Source organism: Branchiostoma belcheri, unplaced genomic scaffold (genome assembly GCF_001625305.1).
Source record: "Branchiostoma belcheri isolate BF01 breed outbred unplaced genomic scaffold, Haploidv18h27 scaffold219, whole genome shotgun sequence".
In the NCBI taxonomy this organism is placed as follows: domain Eukaryota; kingdom Metazoa; phylum Chordata; class Leptocardii; order Amphioxiformes; family Branchiostomatidae; genus Branchiostoma; species Branchiostoma belcheri.
In genome coordinates, this window is record NW_017803702.1 from 45,778 (window position 1) to 56,646 (window position 10,869).

The window sequence follows — 10,869 nt, forward strand, 5'->3', positions numbered from 1 at the left end:
TACCGTTCACCTGTCAATTTGGTCATTTTCCGGGGGGTACGTTTATTCCGGAGGGTATGTTTAATTTTTTTTTATTAGACTTTGAAGATTTGTCTGGGGGGTATGTTTATTCCGGGGGGTATGTTAATTAGGGACACGAGAGTATGTTACAGGAAAAAAAACTGGAGATGATGGCAAAAAAAATTCAGCCTGGCTACAACAATGTGAATCTACTTGACATTTAAAAGTCTGTGTCAGAAAAAAAAATCAAACCTTTGTTGTATTATTGTTGGTTAGAAATTGTGAGTAAGAAATTGAATTACATTAAATTTTTTCACTGTACTGTTAATGTTCACTGTTTTCATCTTCACTTCTGTACCGTGAACTTATCATTACAGTTAACAAATAATTCCTGGACTTTCTTTTTCCTGCACCTGTCACCACAGTGAATATATTAGTCCGTGAACATGTCCATTTTTCTCAGATCGTTAACTTTTGCTACCGTGAACGTATTTTAGTGAATTAAGCTAAAGACATAAAATTCAAACAATTTTCTTTCAAAAATTGTCAGATTTTCTGACCTCCGTTAGATCCCTTCTTCAGGAAGTCAGACACCAGCTTGGTTTTGGCGTTATACCCCGGCTCCTCAGCAATGAGCGCACACAGTCGGCGGAACTCTCGGAATGCGTTGTCCTTGTGGTCAAGGTCAGGGGTCGGGGTGGGGGAGGTCAACGACCCAGAGGTCACGGCTGATGATGATGATGATGGGCCTGCTGCTGGGGCATCTAACATGGAGAGTGAACATATAATTAACCTAACTAATTTAATAATAAGGTAGCATGATACGGAATCCATTCGGCACCAAATTTGTGGGTTGTGGGATTAGGCAGCAGGAAAAAGGTTAATAACAACAAAATCAAGATAAAAAAGAATTTAGCTCACACTTAATTTTAATTGATGTCATCCTCTGAAGATCCCAAAACTAATGTCGAGTCGGCAAAAAAAAAAGTACAGCAAAAAGATGCTACTCAACTACAGGTCCTGGAATACAAAGTTGGTATGGCAAATTTGCAGAATGTACATGACTACTTTTGCAACTAGTGAGCGCATATTGCATCGGGCCTTGGCGGCATTGTATATGAGTCTGCACTGAACTGTCAGTTCTAGAGTTCTGTGGAGTCTGGATAACCTGGGTGCCATTCTTTGTAGTTAATGCCGGCTCACTATTATTGTTGCTAGCTACGGAGGATGGCACCCAGGCCAGGGCCTCTTAATATTTTTAGAACAGGCAAAAGCCAATGAGCACACGGATGTCATCAATAAAATTAACTCCATGCAGCCTTACGAGATAAAGAAAGTGCAGATTTGACACATTAATATACATGTATTTTGAAATATTCAATGTGCAGGTACAAATGTAGTTGCACTGGACCAAGACTAGTAGCCAATACTTTATTCCAAACAAATACTTCCCCCAAAACCATTACTAGTAATCCCATTAAAGAATTATATTATATATTATACTAGTAAACAGCTCTTAGACTTACCATCTGAGCCAGTTGAACTGCTGGCAGGTTTCTTGGTAGGAGACTGGAGTTTTCCTGTAGTAGACAGTGTTGCCTGGACAACCTTCTTCTTAGGAGACTTGGCCTTACTTTCCAGATCTGGGGTTAAGAGAGTGTTACAGTCGTTAACATGTACAATTTATGTAATACATAGATGATAATGAAGCAATTACTGTCATACGCATAGTATTCAATATCTTATCATAAATTTCAATCTTGAAAGAGGTACCGTATAGGATAGGCTCAAAAAACCAAGGTTTAAAAAGATTTGAAGCAATATCCTATTATATTTTTCTGTACTACGATTCACAATTGTTGGTCATAATTTCCCTATCGCACTACAAGTATTACCGGTATAAATAACAAACTTGCCCTGTTTTAATACCACAGAATGTCTGCTGCAACACCAGTTACCATGGTGACAGTGGTCTGGTCCAGGTCATTGACCTTGTGTGATAAGAAACAGAGCAAAATCCATATGTTTTCCTGGGACCTAAGAACATTGAGCAGAACATGAAAATCTTTTATAGTACTAGTACACACCTTTGATGAGCTTTAGAATTGTCTGTTTCTCCTGGTCCTCCATGTCTTCCCACCCCTCCAAGTCTGACGCATCTTCGATCTTCTTGGTGGTGGCGCGGGCCCGCTGGAATGTCTCGAAGATGCACCCGACATGATACCACTGCTTCATCTCCCCATCTCCCTCGTGGAAGAAGTTCGGGACGATCTTGCCGATGCGGGGAAGACCCTTCTCGATTTTTTGTTTACATTTTTTGCAGCCGGCCCTTCCCTGTTTGGCATACTCAACACAGAACCTTTGCTCCGACATACTGAAAACTGTTGTATGGATGGAGTTTTGAAGGTTCAATCCCCGTGTGTTATTCCAAGCTACAGGAATACAGACAGGGCTGATACGCTGATGCTTCAAGAGATGATTTGAGCTCTTAATAATAATAAGAGATGATGCCCTGCCTAACACAAGGCTGCGGTGGATAGATTTTTGGAGTTTGAGGGTTTGCGAAGCCTTAATGCTAATATTTGGAGACCTTAGAAGCTGATAAAGCATGTAACTTGGTTCAATCACAGTTTTTTCTTGTATTGTCAGATAGAGTGGGTGTCACGGGAAGTACCAATTCCTGTAGAAGAGAGAAAAGAAAAAATTGATACGATTATTATGAACAAGCAGGTTCATGCAACTGCTCCATAAGGTAGCAGAACACAGTATTCCTCCGCGACCCCCGGAGACGATGACGTAGGGATAAGAAATGAGTGCGACAAACAGCTTGCACCGCTTGTACACAGCCTAACGTGGATGACACCGGGACATACAGGTTACCGTACGGTACCATAATATGTCGGCTTTGATATCGCATAATTGAGATTAGGAAGGCTGCTCGGTCGGCGTATAAATGCGCGTGACCTTTTCGCTGCCTGCCAGGGTGAGTCGGCTGCAGTTCCGGTGCGCTCCGCAGGAGGTCATTTAAAAGAGGGCGGCACAATGTAAAGAAAACGATAACTTTTTGTACTTTTTTGTTATTTTGTACATCGTACCCTATATTTGAACATATTCGTTTCTCGTGCTTTTCTATGGTACCCTACTGTATTTTTATCCGCGTCGATGTCAGTCACTTTCGGGTCCTTAACTATAGAAATCCCCATAGGCGAAAAACTGTGTTCTGCTACCATAACATAGACGGGGGGCGCCATAGACTTTCTGTAACCTACACATATACGATCATCCCTTGCTCACCAAGTCACAGTTGAAATTTGGGTGAGGCCTATCAATTCTAATGTGTTACAAAAATTAACCTCCTTGGTTGGAAGTTATAGTAAACTTGCTTCATAATGACTTGTACCAACATTGAACTTTCAAGAAATGCTCGTTTATATTATTATATGGTTCAAATTTCATTGAGCAGTATGATAGCTATAATACTTTGTTTAATACAACAGTGTAACAGTTTCTTACTGTAAAAATTGTAAGTGGGGATGGGGGGCTACCAACTGACCCGGCCGATGGGTCTAGACCTTTAAGCCAAATCGTTAAAACAACTGGTCCTGGGTTAGGTCGTGGGTTCAAACCCCGGCCCGGGACCAGGAGCATCTTTCTGTTTCTCTGCTAATTCTTACAAAATAACAGTTAAGAATTATGCAGGTGCAAGGAAACGCTTATATAAGAATTAATACAGTACAAATGTACTATATCAAAGGCTATATTTACTAAGTAGTACATTAATTTTACCACTATTTTATTGTATATCACCTATAATGCATTACGCTATCAGTTATGAGTATAAAGCTAGCATTTACAAGATATTTCCTTCATTCTGTTGTTGAAATTATGAATTTTCGGCAATATTTCTATAAACTTTGTCCAATATCGAACTTCAAGGATATATTTTTGCACGGTCAGGCCATGTAAATTCCGAAATAATCAAAGGATGTTAAGACATTTTACGGCTACGGTTTCTTACCCACCTTACCTGTTCCACCTGTAACGCACTCTGATTCTCCCACCTCACAGTCAGCCTTTATATACACCACTATTCACCTATTATTCACCAGTGTGACGTCCCAGGGCATGCCTGGGCCAGTAGCGTCACGCCCCCCTCCCCCATGACTCACACTTCCGTGAACTCTAATTATAACCCCGTAGCAACAAAATACTCCAATACTATTTCTTACAAATGCGTCGTAATGTAGCGTAATGTATAAGGTTTGGTCTACCCGAATATGAAGGGAAAAGAAAGTACAAAAATTGATAAATTCGACAATTTTTACCTACTTGTTTCAGCCTTTGTTCGCACAGGGCATTGTTTACATGGATCCTGGGAACGAGAAGCAGATGGGAACGAGAAGCAGGTGGACTAGTCTACTGGTAAGATAGGGGGTATTCTTGCAATCTACACAGTGTCAAAGCGACATCTTGCGAGATATTAAAGCATTGCAGGTAATGCTTTGATTTCCCAGGTAAATATTTAATGCGTGGAACTCTAGGCAACTGTTTTGATACCAAGAAGGCTCCAATCAGGAGGAGGCTTGGATGACAAAGGCCTCAATTTTGCAAAAAGGGAATTAAAAAGATATTTCTTTGTATTGATAATCTAATCACAGAATACGGAATATGATTTTTTTGTGTGTGAGATTTTTTGTGAAATTTGCGATTTTGTGGGAATGCCAGAGCGAACTGCTCCACTTCTAATATAGTATGTAATGAAGTAAATTACACTGCGTCAAAGCGACACCTTGCGAGATATCAAAGCATTGCAAGTACTGCTTTGACTACTTACCCGACGTAAAGTTTCAATCAGAGGTAGTCGTGGTTAAAAATAGGCCGAATTTTACGAATAATGGGAATTCAAACGATATTTCTTTGTTTGTATAATCACAATATCCTAGCCCAAAACATGATAATGCTAAGTGAGTTTTTCAATTTGTGGATGTAAAAAGGGTTTAACTGTTAAGTGTTAACTGGTCTACATACAAGTATACGTACATACTACAATGTGTATTCGGGTCACGATTTAGTTATAACGTGCCGTAAGGCCACAGCAAGTAATTTTTATGGATGACATCAGCGCGCGCATTAATTTTTGCCTAATTTTTTTGGGGAAAAAAGAAATTTTGTTGCTTTCTGACAGTGGTCAACATATTAACATGCCGAAAAAGATGTCTGTTGCCATGCCGGAAGGTAGATGGCTAACTATGAAGAGAGGAGACAAGAAAAGGCTCTGATTTAATGTTTTGTTCCTTACTTTGATGCAGTGATATGTGATGCTGGCTGTATATATGTAATGTTCCCACTGAATCAAAACCATTTGTACAATGATTGAGTCATTTTTTTTTTAAATGTAGGAACCTTTCTGGCCCGCCTTGTTTTTTTTTTCGCCCGCTCGCATTAGATTTGGAGTCTGCGGAGGATGTCATCCATAAAATTTACTTGCTGTGGCCTAAGTTTCTAACTTATAAGCCAATGTTCGGGATGCAAAGTACAAGCTGTAATCTTGTGGTAAGCTCTCGGAGATTTTCCCACTTTTTTCATATGATCAATTACAAGAATCCTCTTACAATCTGCTGAATTGGTAGGGAATTAGAGATAGATTTTTGTAGAAAACTACCACCTTTAAATTAGCTTAGCTGAGACCGGAAATTGGATTGTATTAATCTATGCTAAATGCCCGATGCCGTCATATTATGTATGGGTATAGTGCCTATCAAAGTTGTCATTCGATCTGTAATTCTATCTGTTTTGCGTACAGCATAATTTGAACATACCATTGAAGGATCTGTGGGCAAACGTTACACCACAGAAGCTTTGATCAAAATACGCTTTTTTTTTCACTTACTCGGGCAAACGTTCCTAGACATACATGTAGCTTGTCTGAAGCCTATATTTTTTTATTCCAACATGTAATCACCAGACGTGGTGACGACACACTCAAGTTTTTTCAACTTATATTAATGCCGCCACCAACAAAGGGGACAAATACATGACAGGACAATACTCATTCACACCTGAGCTGAGTGAGGAAAGTCGTGTAACTGAGTGCCTTTCCCAAGGGCACAAGATCGGTGGCATGTAAGGACTCGAACCCGGGACTCTAAGTTCCGAGTCGCGCACTCTGCCACTACGCCACACGACCCCACAACGCCTGTATTAGTAGACCATAAAATTCAAACAGTTCATAATGAGCAATATCCATGAAAAAATGGAGGTACTCTCTCTCTCTCTCTCTCTCACACTCTCTTTTACTCTCTATCTGTGTGTGTGTGTGTGTGTGTGTGTTTGTGCGTCATAACTTCAGAACGCCTTTATTGATCGTTATGATATTTGGTACGTCGGTAAGTCGAACAGAGACAAAGGCCATGGTCAAATATGGGCATCCTGGTGGCTGACCTTGGTACTGCAGCAGAACTGCCGTTTTTTGCATCTTTGTGTGTTGGCTAGAGAACATTTCACATTATTTTTTCAAGGTTTTACAAAAACACTCGGTCGAAGAAAAAAAAGAGCATAAACAAGAAGTCGTAGACATCGTCCCTCCATGAAATAGCTTGTTATTTTGTAATCTTTTGGTGTATTTTAATAGAGATATTATGAGTCAAACTTTGTTTTTATCAGCAGAATGATAGATGTCTATAGATGTCTATCCTTTAAGAATTTTGTTGTGGCACTTCGTATTGGAAGGGGTTGCCCAAGCTGTCATGTGCAATCGTTTAGTGTCTTGTTACCATGGTTTGTTTGAGGTTAATGACCTCTCAAGCACCAGATGACCCAGTTCCCTGCTGAATGACCGATTAAAGATAAGATATATTTCCTGCAGAAATGGTCTAGAGATAAAAATAGACTGGCCTGACCTGCCAGCTGGAGGTATAAACAAAAACACTCTGTGCCAATTTGGGGTCAAACAGACCATCCTATTATGAAATAGGGGTGAAAATGTGAAAATCCTTTTAAATAAGCAATGCAAATCTACGACAACCTGCTAATGCACGCTAAAACGCAAAGACAATCAGCATCTACCCACATACCAAAAATGATCGCCAACCATCCACCGGGTTCTGAGATCATTCAACGCAAACAATCTGACATTGAGATAGCAATTCCGGTTCAAAGCAAACAGCTAGGGGGCCCAAATTTACATCACTAAACCATTGTAACCACAACTACATGCTACCTTAGCATCGCACACACAGACCATAACGTGCCAACAATAGAATAAAAAAATTAAACTGCAGTACCAAGGTCAATCACCAGGTGCTCAAAGTCAACCTACACAATCTCCAAGGCCCCATCCATCAATCTGCCAAATATCATACAGTTCCTTCTCACCGATCTTCAGATATCAGACCAAACATGAAACGGAGTAAAAACAATACCCCCCATTTACATGGAGGGTAAAAATTTTATCCGGTCCTTCTGTTCTAGTATGGAATGCAGTTTTGATTCACTCGAAGATGACATTTTACGTTCCAATTTACGAACCGAGATCGTTCAAGTGTTCAACAAACACCGGGATCCGACAGCTGTTGACAAAATCCTCCCGTGCACAGCTACGGTTCACGCCGCAAAATAGGCTAAGGCCACACCAAGTAAATTTTATGGATGACGTCCTTTGGAGACCCTAAATCTAATGCGAGAGGGCAAAAAAAAACAAGACGGGCCCTAAAAAACAAGATGCCTAGATTACAAATATACTAAGAGACGACAAATGTTAGGACACAAATTGAATGAGGTGACACAGTGTAGCAAGCAAGAAGTCTTGTATTCATCATCAAAACAGCAATAAATCAGGTGGAATAGCAGTTGTTGTCCTGTCCTGTTTTCGCGTTACGGGTTTCACGTCAATCTGACGATTTGCGGCACTGTCGTGACTCTTTGGTCATAGTTACAGGAAGTGGAATTTTTTGTTTTCTAGGAACAGGCCAAAATCAATGCGCGCGCAGACGTCATCCATAAAATGTATTTGGTGTGGCCTAATCTTCAACCATTTCCCCACCAAATGGTTACAGACTGGCCAATATGATACTGTCTCACCCCTACCAAAAGATATGCTTGGGAAATGGTTACAGACTGGCCAATATGATACTGTCTTACCCCCACCAAAAGATCTGCTTGGGAAATGGTTACAGACTGGCCAATATGATACTGTCTTACCCCTACCAAAAGATATGCTTGGAACACGGTTACAGACTGGCCAATATGATACTGTCTCACCCCTACCAAAAGATATGCTTGGGAAATGGTTACAGACTGGCCAATATGATACTGTCTCACCCCTACCAAAAGATCTGCTCGGGACATGGTTACAGACTGGCCAATATGATACTGTCTTACCCCTACCAAAAGATATGCTTGGAACACGGTTACAGACTGGCCAATTAATACTGTCTTACCCCCACCAAAAGATCTACTTGAAGATTACAAAAAAAGCCTCTCCGGCAGTTTTTGTTTTCAGTATAGAGTTTTGGATCACAGATTATTGTATAATTTTCTGATATGCCTTCAAGTCTTAAAAGCGAGACCCATGTGATGTCTGACCCAAATTACTGATGTGCTTGATTTTAAACTGGTTCGTTTGCTTTATATTAACTATGGTTGATGTACAATGTACATAGATACGTTATGTTGCCTCCAAGTTGCCTAGCATATTCCATATGACAACAACACTGACAAGAATTTAGGTAAAAGGTCCCAGAACGGTAGCAGAAAAGGTCATCTCATTTCTCTCATTTGTTGCAAGTGGGAAAATGTATTAAGAAAATCAGCGTGGAATTCACAATAGTAAAAAAAGAAATACTCTCCCTGCAGAAATCTGGTTTTTGGGTTAATTTTGGCGTGTTTTTGCAATTTGCCGGGGTTTATTTTTGCACTGGTAGGAATATAAGTAAGATTTCAGTGCAAAAAAGAAACCGTATCCGAAAAAAAAGAACTAAAAACATGCTGGAGGCTACTACAAACACTATGCCGTGAAATAACACATATCTCTCATGTGTGACCAGTCAGTCGGCTGTACGGTGGAGTGATCTGTCTCTCTTATTTTACACGACGTCGTGAATTAATAAGGCCACAGCAAGTAAATTTTGTGGATGACATCCTCCGCAGACTCCAAATCTAATGCGAGCGGGCGAAAAAAAACAAGGCAGGCCGAAAAAAACAAGGTTCCTACAATTTAAAATTTTGACTCAACCATTGTACAAATGGTTTTGATTCAGTGGGAACATCACATACAGCCAGCATCACATATTACTGCATCAAAGTAAGAAACAAAACATTAAATCAGAGCCTTTTTTGTGTCCTCTCTTCATAGTTTTCTGCCTTCCACCTTCCGGCATGGCAGCAGAAATCCCCATTTTCGGTATATTGACAACTTTCAGAAGGCAACAAAATTTCTTGTGTTTTTTTCCAAAATCAGGCGAAAAATAATGAGCGTGCTGATGTCATCCATAAAAATTACTTGCTGTGGCTAATGAAACAAACAGGAACGGACCTGAGCGCCCGGATGGTTCGTCTCTTCCCTGCGGTTTCATTAATCAGATCCCCCCGCTTGGCTGTTCTCTGTCACCGGTTATATATCAGAACAACCGTCTGTACAGAATTACCACGGCGCGTTTTTTTTTTCCTTTTCTATTCTTTGTTGATATAGATGTTTGCATTTCTTGTTACTCATCTATTTATCCATCTATTTTTCTGTTTATTATTCAATCCACCCACCCACCAATCCATCCATCCATCCGATCATCCTTTTATCCATCCGTCCATCCATCCATCCATCCATCCATCCATCCATCCAACCTCCCATCCATCCATCTAATCATCCATCCATCCATTCTCCTTCCATTCATCCATCCATTCATTCATCTATCCATCCATCCATCCATCCATCCATCCATCTAATCATCCATCCATCCATCCATCCTCCTTCCATTCATCCATCCATCAATCCATCCATTCATCCATCCATCCATCCATACATACATACATCCATCCATCCTTTCGCCACAACACCAACTAAGTTTTGTTGCATCAACCTCTTTGATTCTGGTAAAATTAACAGATAAACACCCATCATCATCCATCCGATGGCGGCAAAACATTCACGACGCGGCTTCCTGTGTGTTACAGCTAACTTAATTAGTTTCAACCAATCAAACGACACTTCCCACACCGGTGCTCTGGAAACATCGTGGCTTACGTCACAGTCGTTTGATGTTTTGCCACCTGCTACCACCATACGTCACTATGACGTGTCTATGACGTCACGCGGCATTCAGTCCACCATCTTCAAGAGTAAGCTGGTGACATTGAGTGTCTATATTATGATATTAAGTTAGTGGCACCGTAACCAATGTTTTTGTTTTGATCATAGTGTGCGTATGTGTGTACGTGTCTGTGTTCGTGCGTGTGTTTGTGTGTTTCTAGTGCATGGGTGGGGTGGGGGGCGGTCACAAATCTTGCTTTTACTTGTAGTGATATTATTTTCTGTCATAGATCATTTCTGAAGACAGAAATTTAATGGATTTTACTGAGGTATTAATAAGGAATGGACGCAAGCAAGATATTCTGTTTTTTCGATATTCCTTTGCGTAGGAATACAATTATTAGTCTAACATCAATATAGATAGTAGTAATGCAATCATCACCTTGTTCCTTCAGTTGTAGTCTAAGACCTTAAAGTTGACTTCTTGTACCTTTTTCCAAGTGATGTCAGAGGTCACCAAATTGCTGCCACAAGTGTTTCGTATGAGTGATTACCGTATTAATCTCTAAAATGTGCCAGTATTGCGTATTGAGACTTTGCGACGAGTGTAAGTATTTCAAAATTGC

At 40.3% G+C, this 10,869-nt stretch overlaps 1 protein-coding gene across 1 annotated transcript in view; it reads right to left on the reverse strand.

Annotated features, from left to right (window-relative positions):
- The window catches only part of LOC109470071 (DNA ligase 3-like), an 18,975-nt gene extending 14,840 nt beyond the window's left edge, over positions 1-4,135 (reverse strand). Inside the window, exons 1-4 of the mRNA XM_019768848.1 lie at positions 4,028-4,135; positions 2,088-2,680; positions 1,527-1,643; positions 561-764 (exon numbers count right to left, since the gene is read on the reverse strand). Coding sequence (XP_019624407.1) covers positions 561-764; positions 1,527-1,643; positions 2,088-2,610 — 844 coding nt within the window. The 5' untranslated portion in view covers positions 2,611-2,680; positions 4,028-4,135. The remainder of the gene's footprint in view (positions 1-560; positions 765-1,526; positions 1,644-2,087; positions 2,681-4,027) is intronic.
- Positions 4,136-10,869: the final 6,734 nt, after the last annotated feature.